At 40.1% G+C, this 14116-nt stretch overlaps 2 protein-coding genes across 2 annotated transcripts; both read right to left on the bottom strand.

The window, feature by feature from the left end:
* Positions 1-1448: 1448 nt before the first annotated feature.
* On the bottom strand, positions 1449-4700 carry nfkbil1 (nuclear factor of kappa light polypeptide gene enhancer in B-cells inhibitor-like 1). Its single transcript, XM_084745943.1, has 4 exons — positions 3925-4700; positions 3719-3831; positions 2434-2545; positions 1449-2338 (listed from the first exon to the last, which is right to left on the bottom strand). The coding sequence occupies exons 1-4, from the start codon at positions 4196-4198 to the stop codon at positions 1749-1751; spliced, it is 1089 nt and encodes a 362-aa protein (XP_084602069.1). The 5' UTR covers positions 4199-4700; the 3' UTR covers positions 1449-1748.
* A 7482-nt stretch (positions 4701-12182) lies between these two features.
* On the bottom strand, positions 12183-13808 carry LOC146308443 (apelin receptor B-like). The gene has a single exon (XM_084746441.1). The coding sequence runs from the start codon at positions 13696-13698 to the stop codon at positions 12619-12621; it is 1080 nt and encodes a 359-aa protein (XP_084602567.1). The 5' UTR covers positions 13699-13808; the 3' UTR covers positions 12183-12618.
* Between the last annotated feature and the right edge of the window lie 308 nt (positions 13809-14116).

Below are 14116 nucleotides of genomic sequence, written 5' to 3'. Positions count from 1 at the left end.
TTTGTTAATTTTAGCGAGTTAAGAACAAATTTTCTCATCAGATAAAAATATTACTGTGTATTTTAGTAGAACCGCACACGCGTCTCTTTCATGACACTGACTACATGCTGTAGGAGTAAAAAATACCGTTAGTAGGCCCACATGACTCAACACAAATGGTACTCAGACTCAGAGAAACCCAGATGTTGCTGGTACTGTTACGTTATTATTCTTTTTGAATCAGACATTTATTAGAAGTATGTTTAAGCTCAGTGTTCAGTCCAGCACCTAAACTAGTCTGTGCTGTTTTGTTCCTGCAGGTACAAACTCACATTTCAAGAAAATGTCAATCAGATCTAATTGAGGTCAGAGGCAGATATTCACAATACACAATAAATATGCTTTCGTTAGATGTTTTTGTTTGAAGGGACTTCCATTTTTCCCACACATCAGCTGTGTAACCAGAGACACTGATCAGACTAGGACTGTACTGGATTAGGGATGTTGATGATTAATAATTGATTATTGTCATCAAAATAGTAGTATGAATTGACAATACACATTTTGCGTACTATATCTGTGGATAAGGTTTACTTGATCTGGTCTCCTCTGTCTTGTTAGTCTAGAAATGGCAGTAATTGCATCCCAGCTGACATTATTTTAAGGCTTATCTTGAATAAGGACGGGTGGATAAACCAGTTGTTTTGAGCAAAGGCCTTACAGTTTCAAACTGTTTGTACCTCATAAATTGTTTCACATAACTCATGTGCCACTGCAGTTGTTTCAATGACACCTAAACTGAGAGAAAGATGTGCATTTCGCATTTTATTATTAATCGATTAATAATTAAAATGTTCAACTACTGGTTGAGGGAAATGCACAAAATTTGCAAACCTATACTAGACTGTACAGAACTGTATGTGAACAGCATACCTGAAACAAAAACATACATTTGTGATGTGCTTTTGTGTGTAGCTTTGTCCAGGAGGTCAAATATAAAATCCTGCATAGTTTGCCTGTAAGGTTTTCAAGGAGGAGCTTAGTATGTGCTTAGTATGAAAACCTCATTCATCTTGATTTGCATGCATGCAAAGAGGTTCTGCTGCCTTCTGATGTTTTTTTCCCCCCTGGGTTATTTTATAGGTACATATATTGTACTGGTGCTGGTTTGTCTGAACAAGTTTCACCTGGTGAAGGTTTCAGGACTGACACACTGTTAATAAAATGACGACAAGTGGCAGACAGAGTCCTAGACTATTTCTTTTGGAACAAATTTTGTCAACAGTTTTTTATAGAGTTTTTACACACAAATTTTCAGAAAAATCACAAAATGTATGACAGCCAAATTCAATTGGCGACAGAATCTGGCCATTTGATCATTTATAAATATGAAAAACGTAAAAATAAATAATTTCTTCACACGAGAGAAAGACTAATTAGCCGATCCATTGGTTGTCTGATGTGAGGCACAGAGCTACTTATGTTAATACAAGTTTTAACTCAGGCTGACTGAAAAACAAGATATACTTTAAATTCAGCATTACAGACGATCTTTGTTTTTTCCTGTATTTTTCTACATAATTATTCTTTTCCAATTGTGAAAACTAAAATTGCACAATTTTACACATTTAAAACTTCTAATTATATAGGTCAGACACATGAAACGTAAATGTCCAAACCCTTGGTACTTCACATTTTTCAAATCTGGCCTCTTTAAAAAAAAAAAAAGTAATTAAGTGGGTCTGATATATGATGATATTTGTTAAACTTTAAGTCCTCAGACTCTGGGCCAGTCTGTTGAGCTCCTGTGACAGAGCTGTGACCGTATCCAGGATCCGCTGCTTGTCCTTCTCCTCAAGCCGAGCTTCACATCTCTGAGCAAATTTATCAGGATGCCACAGCGCTTGCTGCTTCCGGAGCGTTTTACGAAACTCTGTCAGGTCTTTTCGGTCCACACCGTGCAGCATCACATCCACCATCTCCTGCACTGTGCCTCGTGGAGCCGGCCAGGGGATGTCGCTGTAGCTCAGCTTTGTGCTACTAGCCGAAGGGCCGGCATGAAAAGTAGCCGCACAGCCCTCCTCGTACCTGCGCTTCTTACCCCGCCGAGTCTCTTCCTCTTTACGTGCCGCTCGTGCCAGATACTCTTCATGTTCCCTCTTGAGCCTCTCATGCAGCTCCTTGTTGCTTTTCTCTTCCTGCTCTCTCTCTTGTTTGCTCTTCTTTCTTTTCCATCCAGAGAACGATGCTGCCAGTCTTTGAGCTTCGGCGTGCTTTTTATCAAAATACTCTTTTCTAATACGGTCGGCCCAGTCCCCAAAGTCTTCTTCGTCGTCATCAACGGGGAGGAAGTCGTCCGCTGTGAGACAAATATAGCTGTGTTATTGTCAAGTGAAAAAAGTCGAAATGAAGTTTAGCTTTACAAAACGTAAGAATGATTCAGCTTAAAGTTACCATCATATACTCCAAAGGTTTCACAGAATTCGTCCTCGCATTCACCAAACAGCTTCTCCAACCACTCCTTCTCAGGGTCAACTGCAGACGGACGATTCATGTTTCCTGCAGGCTGTGAAGAACAGAAGGAAATTATATGTAAATATGATCCAACGCTAACAAACACCACAGATCAAATTGTGTTTTGTTTACATCTGGTGCTAAACAACCATATAATTTGATATGGCTTAGTCCATTTTCTTACAAATCACATTTATTTAGATTCCCTCTCCAAGGCAGTTTTGGATTTTCACATTAGTGTGTGGTGTGATACTTTGATTGATTTTTGTGAATCAACACTGAAAGACAAACAGCATGAAAATAAAATACAAACAGACTGATTATTACACCTGAATGAAATGAATGGAAAACAGTGTTTACCTGGAAAGCACTAAATAAAATCTGTGGTCTTCTCACACGTAATTTTTTTTAAATTAACTATTAAGATGCTGATAACACGATTGATTAATCATTCTGACAATTAACTGTCAGAGAATAGTAAATAAGTCTATCCAAGCTGACTTGAGTTCAAGTTAATATCTTTTTGTTTTGTGCGACCAGCATCACCAAACCAAGTTACATAAAACAAAGAAACGTACAAATCCTGAAGCTGCAAATGTTTTTTTTGTTTTTTTTTGTCAGATTCTGTGTCAGTCAACCAACTGATCAATCGACTAATTGTTTTGAAATTGGTCAGGCAAATGTGAAATGCTGACTGGGATTTCTCAATACTTTCAGACATTTTATAGACTCAAGAACAACTCAAAAAGATCACAAACAGAGCAGATTCTCAATAAAAATGACCATCAGGGCTGCAACTAACGATTATTTCCACAATTAATCTTTTGGTCTATATAATGTGAATAAAATTGTAAAAAAAAAAATCACAATTTCACAGAGCAAACTGAAATCTTCAAATGGATTCTTTTGTTCAACCAACAGTACAAAATCCATTTCATCATCCATTTACTATCATAAATGACAAAGAAAACCTCGCATTTAGTAACCTGAAACCAGCAAATGCTTGACATTTTTGCCTGAAAAATGACTGAAATAACTAATTGATTATCAAAATAGCAGGCAACTATTTTTCTTTCAATCAACTAAACAATTAATCGCCTAAATGTTGCAACTAATAACCATTTATAGCAGCCCTTAATTTTTAGTAACAGCTATGAATACACAGCATAAAATGCAGTTTCTGACCATAACACCGAATCATAAAATCATAAATATCTATTATTACCTCTGTATGTTTCATCCAGTTGAGCAGGTCTTCAGGTGTCACTCCTGCACTGTTGGGAGCATTCATGGCCTCTGGACAGCTCTTTTTCAGAGGTACAACCAGGTCATCATACGCTGTAGAAAAACGAAAATAAAAGCCAAAAGTGATGACAAATGACAGTTAACGTTTATAATTTTTACAACAGCTTCTTTCTCTGTCCTCTTTACCTGTTTTCCCGTGTTTAAGCGCCCTGTTGGCTGCGATATGTAACGCTGTGTCTCCCTTACGGTCCCTCTGGAGAACATCGGCACCGTGTTTGAGCAGCAGCCGCAGCACAGCGTCGTCTCCCAGACAGCAGGCCAGGTGCAGCGGGCTCCTCTGTCGCCTGCCCTGGGAGAAGTTCACGTCCAGGTCCCGGTGCTTCCGCAGGTACGACTTCAGCTTCAGCAGACTGCCCTCCTCTACGTACCTCCACACCCGCTTCTGTTTGCCGGACAACATGCGGAGAATAGGTCAAACTGTAAGGTTTAATTAGTTGTTATTGTGGGTAGGCTACGTTAGCTTCCAGACAAGGCCTTGCATTAGCATCGGTCGTGTCTAGACGAGACCCCTAGTTTTTACAAACTCTCGCGAGGTTTGTAAGCTTTGTTCCTACATTGTACAAACTAATTACATTTTATAAAGGGACAACAATATAGTTAGAATCTGTTTAGATTAAAAGACCAAAACCACTTGGTTATGGTTAGGGAAAGATCATATTTTGGGTTAAAATGATTACTCTCGCGAGATATTTAGCATCCTCTACCCCGGTCCTTCTTTTTAATAACTCCGAAGCTAGCAACAGCCCGGGTACCAAAGTTCCGGGCACAGAATCGTTCCCGTGTTGTCGCTAGGCGTCAGTATTGACTACATTTCCAAACCAGACATTAATTGATAAATAAACCTGTGTTACATGCCACTTCTGTTGACTCAACAGCACACTGTAGCTGGACAGGATGTCCTGAAATGCAACTTGTATTCATTGTTTCTCTTTAAAATGGTAAGACAAAGCCCCACTGTTCATCCTATGTAACTTGGCGTACAGAAAACTGGAGTTGTTTGGCACTACAGTGATGTTTTTCATACTTTCAGGACACTGGTCTGTTTTCATCTTCTACTGTACACGGCTAATTAATCAGTATTCAGAAGCTGTCTCTGCTCTCTTTGGATTTCCTCAGTTCCTCTCAACACACCATCTGACAGGAAGATGTCGTGTAAAGAGGTCAATGTGGGGTTAGAATTTCTTCCAATTAACTTCTTTTTTTCAAGCAATGCACTGTGGCAACTCAGTTATACATACATTTTAAATTTCTAGTTCATTACATTTCTTTATGAACTGTTACATGACTTCTTATGACTTAGTCTGTGATGGTGTAATGAAAGAAAATGTATTACTATAGACTAAACAAATGAACAAAGACCCCCATTTAAAAAGAAGCACTTAATTTTGTGGGCACAGGATGTAATTTCACTGAAAGATATTTTTTCAATGCTCATTTAAAATGTGTGGGCTGTGACCCACACTTGTTATTATTAGGCATACTTTGACTTTAAGTGCACATCCTACTCTGAGCTGTTGTTTAACCCAATTTTAGCTTGTATTTATTTTATATGGACTTTAGACTGTTAGTTTATGAACTGGATCTAATGCAGTGCTTGACACTAATGGATGCCTATGCAGTTTTTGTCGTTTTCAGATTTGCGTATTGTGTCTTCTGTTTATTGGGCTGTGTTTGTATTGTTGGTTGTATCCTGCAGCAATATTTGTGAGAAGTTTATGCTTATGTGTATGTTTGGGTGATGTGCTATGAAATGAGGGTTAAAATGTCAAAATGTTTGGTTTGTTGTTAATGTATAGATGACCAGGCATGAAAATAAAAATATTAATTAATAAAATATTAATGCATTCTATTTCAAGTTGTCTGTAACTTTATTCAGTCTTTATTTATTATTATATTTATTTAAGAACTTCAATTGATTATGTGAGTAGCAGAGCAGATTATGTGGAAGTTATTCTTACTGAGAAATTTACTGAGAATTGTTTGTGAATCTCCAATCCATTTAAAAGGTGGAACAACTGCATGCTGTTTGTTGCACTTACTCCTACTTCTGCTTTACATGTCCTAATTAGGTCAGATGGTAAAGGTTGTATGTGATGCTGCATCAACTGTTGTAAATGTGCCAGATTTAGCTATACAGGCTAATTTTCATCTGCAGATCAAAGAAAAGCATAACTGTAACAGCTGCCATGACTGAAAATGTGTTTGACCGTAGATGAAAGCTTGAAAAATTAACAAAGAATCTTAATTTGAAAGAACCGTTTGAATTTGTGGGAAGTTGAGGAGATTACAGGGAGTTATGTTTTTACTGAGAAATTCTTTGGGGGATTTTTGTGTTTCAGTATGTTTTTTTAATGACCTACAACATGTCTGGAGCTTGCAATTTGTTGACACACAAACACAGAGAAACAGTGTGCATGTGTGGCTGCAGATTGTTGTTACAGAGACCTTCAGGGGGCGGCTGTAATAACAGAACAGTTGACCACTTGCATCATTAGCACAAGCAGGGCTGCAACTTACGATTGTTCTTATTATAGATTAATCTGTCAGACATTTTCTTGATAGCTTGATTAATTGTTTGGTCCATAAATATCATAAAATGGTAAAAACAAAGAAAAAAATGCTGATGAGAGTTTCCCAAAGCAAAAGATGATGCCTTTAAATGTCTTGTTTTGTCCACAACCCCAAGATTACTGTCATAGAGGACTTAAGAATCCAGAAAAAACTTTGAGAAACTGAAATCATAGACTTTATAAATTTTTTTTTACAAAAATAATTAAAAACGATTGATTATCAAGATAGTTGGCAATTAATTTAATATTTGATAGCTAATTGATTCATTGAAAAATTGTTGCAATAATAAACACAGGTGTAGAAAATCTGCTCAACCTTAAATTACTTCAGTCAAACAAGTTGTAATATTAAAAGTACGATTGCACATTATCATTTGCACAACAGTGATTAATAGATCAATGAAAACTGCAGCCCATGGCCTTTCTGGGTGCTGTTGCGTAATTTCTTCTTTTGCACGTGCAGTTATCTGTACCTGTGCTGCTTAAATCAGTGCAGCTGAACTGGCTCGGTCCTGCTGCAGATAACAGGGCATCCATTTAGGCCTGAGGGAGGGAAGGATGCACAATGGAGAGGATAGAGGAGGGAATGAAGGGACACTTTGTGCACTGTGAAGAGGATGATCTTCTCTGAGGCTCACATAACCCAAGATCCGGAGTCACCCAAAGCTTGGCCACTTCCGCTCCTTTTTGTTGCTCGGAAACGACGTGTCTCCACTAATGATGAACGCCTTTAAGAAGTCTGACATCTCAGGAGAGACAAAGTGGGAGCAAAAAAAAAAAAAGGAGAAAGAGACATCTGATTTGTTACTTCAGGTGTTTGATTCACGTTTGCCATTATATATGTTGAAGCCCCGTTTCTTCTATAGCTCTTCTTTGTCACACACTTTCAGAGAGGATAGTTTCCTCACATATTCACTGTAAATCTCCAGTTCATCACAAAACTCCACACAAATGTTCAAAGCAGTCAAAATGACATGGAAACTTTATGTTCATTTGACACAAACACTCATCCCTTGTGAGACTGACATATTTTTTTTTATATCAACAAGTAGCAGTGTAATGCCTCCACCAACAACAGGGAATATAATACAAAGGTGGTTTGCTTGCAGCGTTTAGCTTCCGGCATCCTGAGGCAAACTCAGCTAACTTAGCTGCACAGGTATCCAAACTAATGGCAGTTAGCGGTTAGCTACTTTAGCAACAAGTGAAGCTATGAAGTAAAGCATCGGGAAACTCAGTAAATGACCTTGTTACTGTATCTCCTGTCGGTCTTGAAGGCTGTGTTCGTTCCTGGTCCAGCTGTGTGTACTGTGAGGCTGCTGAGCCCACCTCTGTGAGTCCTTAAGTTGTGTTTTGGCACAAGTTATAAAGATGTATTTTTGCACAGAAACATGAATCAGTGAGGTCTGGCTCCGCCCATCAGATGTTCCATGTAGCTAACAAATATAAAAATGAAAATAATTTTTTTTTTTAGATTTTTTTTGGCATATATTATTAAATAGGTGCACAATATGACTGAATATGTGATCTAAAAGAGTTAAACGGACATTTTTGTTTAATCTTGCCTTTAATATCTTAAGTTTATTGAGCATGTTTTCTCAAGTTTCTCAAGTATTTTCTACAAATCGTTTCCATGAATTTTTTTAGTTGAGTGAATGAATGGGTGTTTACAGTGAATGTAGAGGAGTGTCTGAGGCAAGCACCCTTGTGACCTCAGGTGGAGCGTGCATCTCCATCTTGCAGAGGGCCCTAAAAGCAGAGAGATGCCTTCTGAAAGACAGGATATCCCCGGTCAGGAACACCTACCTTGCCCAGCCTTTGCCTTTCCTGCCTGGCCTGCTGACTCCTATCCTGTCCGTGAGGTTTGACATCCTCCTGGGACGTTTGCAAGGAGGAGTGCTGCAGGACCGGGCGGCAGGAAGCTGAGGGTCCTTCAAGACGCTCCAGGGGTCAGCATCTCATCCTAACACACTATGGTCAGATGTGGGTCAGGGTCCGGTGTGCTGGCTGTGCCGCTCAGCCTCCATTGTTAAGACGGAGGAGAAGTATGTGCACACTTCCTCTGTCTATTTTCTGCACGATCTGGTTTATTGGGCTCTGATTTATGACAGCTGGACATGTGCCTCTAACATACAGTAGGCCTGGCAGCAAGCCTGATTTAAAACAACACAAAGGCACGGGCTATTCGTCACCCATTGATACGACAATGAATGAATTAGGGAGGGCACCCAAATAGAAACTCAGCCTCTCTTACCTTTGTGTTTAGTTTCTGTTGACATATATCACCTGGAAATCTAACATTATCCAGTCTAGTGAAGATCTGGGGGTTGTTCCTTTACTTTCACAGACAAGATGTTTGGTTTCATACCCCTCTGTCACAAAACAAAACAACCAAGCAAATGTATATATTTTCTTCGTCTATTTTACCACCAGTTGTATTCAGATCCTTTGCTGAAGTAAAAGTAGCAACACCACACTGTAAAAAAATAAAAGTCCTGTATTCAAAACCTGATTTAAGTAAAAGTACTGAAGTATTATCAGCAAAAATTACTTTAAGTATCAGAAGTAGAAGTACATTGTAGTTGTCCTTCTGGAGTAAAATGTTTCCTGTAAGTGTTTTTCTGTTAACTTAACACTCAGTCATTCAATTTATCAGAAAAACTCAAACTCAAAATCACCAGATTTGCAGCTGAAATGACTTTTCAGACATTTAGCATGATATAAACATTTTGTGCAAAGTAAAGCAGATTTATGTCATTAGAAGTGATTCAAAATTACAGGTTGTATTTGGTGTTGACTGTGGTGTCTACAAGATACAATTACTGATATAATTAGTGGTATGAATTTGTTATTTTATGGAGCTTTGATTTCTGTTTTCAGACAACACTGGGGTTCATCTTTGCACAGACAGAACTACTGTTGCCTCCTTAATGGTGCAGAAATTACCAGCAAAACAATGATACAATACTGTCAGGACTGAAGTTTGTGTCTGAAGGAAAGGTTAAATAATTATTTATGCTTGTGAATGTTTTAATATAGAAAGCTGCTCTAGATGTTTGTCATTTCTTAGAAAGGCAGAGAGAAGACTGTTTACACTCTTGGGACTCCCCGCGGCAAGTCTGGTTCCCGCGCAGACACACTTCATTTTCACACTCTGTTATTACAGAGGAATGAAAACATTTGTGTAATCATTTCTGAGCACTCATCTCAGACAAACATCGAGTCTATAGAGGATCAAAGGGCATAAGTCCCGCATTTCTCTCTCACAGCACTTTGTTTCTAGCTTTGGCAAAGTTCGTGCCATGAAATCTTCGAAACACGATCACACGAGCTTCATAAAACTTGAAAACACATGAAAATAATCTATCTGGATCATCTTTCAGGGCAGGCTTCTACTTTGATGCTGACAGGTGGAGGATAATGTGACAAGTTGTCTTGTAAAAAATAGCCGCTGCATGGAATTTAAAAATGTACTGTATGCTGTTTGACCAATAAAACATGCTGTGCAGACACTGCAGTGCATGAATTGTGTCAGTGGGTAATTAATTTACTGATGGGTTTGAGTTTTATTTCTAGTAAGTTACAAATGCCCTTTCTATGGTATACATATTTTCTAAAATTCAGAGATGCGTTTAACACAGATTTTGTTTGCATGTCTGTGTTTGTGTCTTGGCTGAAATAGGATTAAGCAGAGCTGAGACAGTGATGAAGGAGACAGGGTGAATGTCTCTGCTGCAGCTGTTGGATTTTTTCCAGAGTTCACCTGTCTGAAATCAAAAACACACATGGCCTTTTCTTTCTCTTTTGTCACATTTAACTAAATGGTGAACTGTAGTGAACTGTAATTGTAGGTGATTTCGACTAAGCCATTCTCCATCACAGGTATCACACAGGGACAGATAGTCAACTCCTGCTGCAAAATCAGTAACCAAGGATTAGTCCAATCCCTCTGTCTCCTTCTGTTGCTGATTATATCCTGTAAAAAGCTCATTACTGTTGCAATAGTTAATCACTGAATTCTAATTCAAGGCTCAACAACCTGTTGAGGCATTTGTTTGCTAAATACGACACATCAAATATCACAGTTAATTATGATAACTCTCTTAGCTGCATTTTGGGGCACACAGTGGTGGAATGTAACTAAGTACAAATGCAAGGTACTTGAATATTTCTATTTTGTGCAACCTTATGCTTTTACGCCACAACCTCTCAGAGGCAATTATTGTGTTTTTTACTCCACTACATTTGTCTGATTCTAAATTTTAATTTGTCTGATAAAGTATTTTAAAACCCTCTTGGATTAGAGAGAAAATGCATCATCACAAAGCTGAAAACAGGGCTGTTTTTGCATTGCTGTAGATTAAACTAAACTAACTGTATAAAGTACTTAAAATGAGCTCAACCATAAACATCTACAGCAGTCAATATGCAACATACACAATACAGATTCAAAAACATCAGATATAAAACACTGAGAGAAACCATATTACTGCATAGGGAGTACTTTTACTTTTGGTACATATAGCCAGTTTTGCTGATAATACTTTTACTTCAGTAAAGTTTTGAATGCAGGACTTTTATGCTTTAAAATTAAAAAGTTGCAGAAACTGAATAATTCAAGGCACTTTATTTCAATAGATACTTGAGTTTTGAACCCAACACAAACCTTTAAGTTTTGAAAAAAGTTTTAACAACTAAAAATGTTTGTGGAGATAATTTACTTTCCTGTTTAGATAAACAAATCAGGTTCATAGCTCACTGTGAACATTTTTTTAAAATACATTTTTATAAGGTTTCAAAAATTCAAAGATTCAAGCTCATGGAAAGAAGAGAAGTAGATTATCTCATCAAAAGATTATAGGCTGACAAAAGTTTGACAGTTTGAGTTTGATTGAAAACTCAAACTTAAGTAAAGGATCTGAATATCTCTTCTACCAGTGTGGATATATTGGTACAGAAAAACAATGTTGAAATCATGGTAATTAACCCTCAGAAGACTCTAACATCTCTGGGACGAAGCCAGAAGTCCTGTGGTTGATCCAATTTAGAAACTTTTGTCCCCGCTGATTGTTTGTGTGAGCGAATTGTAAGAAGAGAAGAAACAAACATGCTTGAGGAGGGAAACAGAAGTCGAACGTGCATTTCCTGCAGACATATGCTTTGATTTCGGCCCCGCAAAACACAATGGAAGGCAGACAGCCCCCTCCCTCACCAACGCACCAACAGGAAGAAGCACATTCACTGGATGGGAGAAAATACATTCCAGCAAGACTTAACAAGCTTCACAAGTGAGAGAATAGAGTGAGACCAAGTTTTTTTTTTTTCAAAGCACCTTTTTCTTTTTATTACAAATCATAAACATCAATTCAAAATAATGTGTATTCACAAAAATGCTTTTGTGTGTTTGTCAGGAACAAATTCATTGTCATTCTGACAGTCAACAAACACTCATTCCTTCAGACACACACTCACACACACAAGAACAGACTGTCAAAGCAGTCACCTTTTAATTGGACCCTTGACCAGCCTGAAAACATTTGTCAGCTGCCATCTGTCTGTCTGTCTGGGACTACCACCCCCCCGACCACCCCCCCCCACCCCCCCGACCACCCCCCCCACCCTCCCTCATCCCCGTCTCTCCTTACAACACTCTTATCAGACTCCAACACCTCCAACTGACCGGCACACCCTTCTTACATACACACACACACACACAAACACACACACACAAACACACACACACACACACACACACACACACACACACACACACACACACACAACACTGCTGGCTGTGATGCAGACACTACAGACTGAGCTGAAGAGCAGGATAGTCTGGTAGAAATCACACCTCAAGTGCTTACAAATGAAAACAAGAACAGCAGGGACAAATGCATGAGGAATACACTTCACCAGGGGTTGAGAACAAAGTTCAAAGCTCAGTATTTTGCATGAAGTCCACAAGAGAAACACAAGAGCATGTGGTCCTTTTAGAATACATTCCCCTTTTTTTTCCAAAATATAAAAAGTTCAGTTCATGCTTGGTCCCTTGTGAAGTAGTTCAGTTTTGCTCCCCTGCTGGAGCTCAAGTATGGTCAGACCCCCAAAACCTCGAGCCTGACGGACGTCTGCAGGAGTCCACAGAGTCAGAAAGTCCGCAGACAATCTGTGGGCAAGTTTTGATTTACCTGCATTGTTCTGCAAAGTTCACCTCTTCTTTCCCAGTGTGCATCTGGGCCCTCAGCTGTTGTCACACCTTTGTAGCCAGGGACTGAGCCTCTGTCTTCTGAGAGGACAGCGAGCTGATGGGGCTCTGGTGCAGGGACTTCTTGAGGTTGAGTAGGCAAAGACACTGGGACCTGAAGCGCAGGTCAAAGAAAGCGTAGAGGAAGGGGTTGAGGCAACTGTTGACGTAGGCCAGGCAGGTGGTATAGGGATGAGCCAGCAGCAGGAAGCGCAGGAAGGTGCAGGTGTCGGGGAGCAGATTCAGGTAGGAGAGGGCATCAGCACTCTTCACAATGTGGAAGGGCATCCAGCAGGCAGCAAACACAACTACCAGCGTGGTGATGATCTTCAGCAGCCGCCTCTTGCGCTGGTCCTCTTTGCGCAGGGTGTTGAAGTGGCGGGTGATGGTGCAGCCAATGAAGCCGTAGCATACCATCATCGCCAGGAAAGGTAGGAGGAAGCCCAGAGCGGAGGAGGAGATGCTGAGACCGGCGATCCACAGGGTCTCTTGCGTCTTGTTGGCCACCACCAGGCTGAAGTCCATGGCGCAGGATGTGTGGTTTGTGGTGGTATCATATACAGTGGTGCGGAAGACCAGAGTCGGGGCGGCCAGGAGACTGGACAGAAGCCAGATGGCAGTCAGGCATGCTTGTGTGTGGCCACGGGTGCGCAGCTGGTTGCTGGATAAGGAGTGGACAATGGCGAGGTAGCGGTCAAAGCTCATGCAGGTGAGGCAGAAGACACTGGCGTACATGTTGAGCAGGATCACGTAGCTGCTGATCTTACACAGGGCCACTCCGAAGGGCCAGTGGTAGCCCAAGGCGGTGTAGACGGCCCACAGAGGCAGAGTGAACACAAAGGTGAGGTCAGCCAGGGCCAGGTTGCCAATGTAGACGTCAGCAGCTCGTCGCTTACCCTGGGCTCTGCACACGGTGAAGATGACCACCCCATTTCCAGAGAGGCCGAGGATGAAAATAAGCATGTACAACACTGGGATAACAGAGTATGACGGCTTCCACTCAGCATAGTTACACATGGAGGAGTTTTCTGAGTCTCCGTAGTCGTAGTCATATTCATAAGGACCGTCAGTCGTCTCCAGCTCCATTTTCTCTCTTCTCTTCTTATCCTTTCTTTCAGAAAAAGCAAACTCTGATTGGTGCAGATAAATCCACAGAAGCTGTCAGCACTCTGAAGTCTGTTGTTGCATGTGACATCTGCCCATCCTTATATACCTCCCCCAGACTTGTACCCTCCCAGGACTCCCCCTCTACCCCTCCCACTGCCCTCCTCCTCTCTGCTGTGAGGAACGTGCTCTTTCACCGTGTACACGCCCACTTTCATCTCCATTCATCTGATTTGTACAACACTCTGCAGAGTGGAGTCACTTTAATATACAAGTAAGATATGGTTTTAAAATGGTTGTATGTTGCCTTTTCCTCCCTTTTCATGCACGTAATATAGGCTACAGGAGTTTATCTCTGGGTGCAAAATGAAACTCTGTCCAAACAATAAATCATTTCATA

Source organism: Lutjanus erythropterus, chromosome 20 (genome assembly GCF_056507025.1).
Source record: "Lutjanus erythropterus isolate fLutEry1 chromosome 20, fLutEry1.hap2, whole genome shotgun sequence".
NCBI lineage: Eukaryota > Metazoa > Chordata > Actinopteri > Lutjaniformes > Lutjanidae > Lutjanus > Lutjanus erythropterus.
This window is presented reverse-complemented; position numbering and strand designations above follow the sequence as displayed.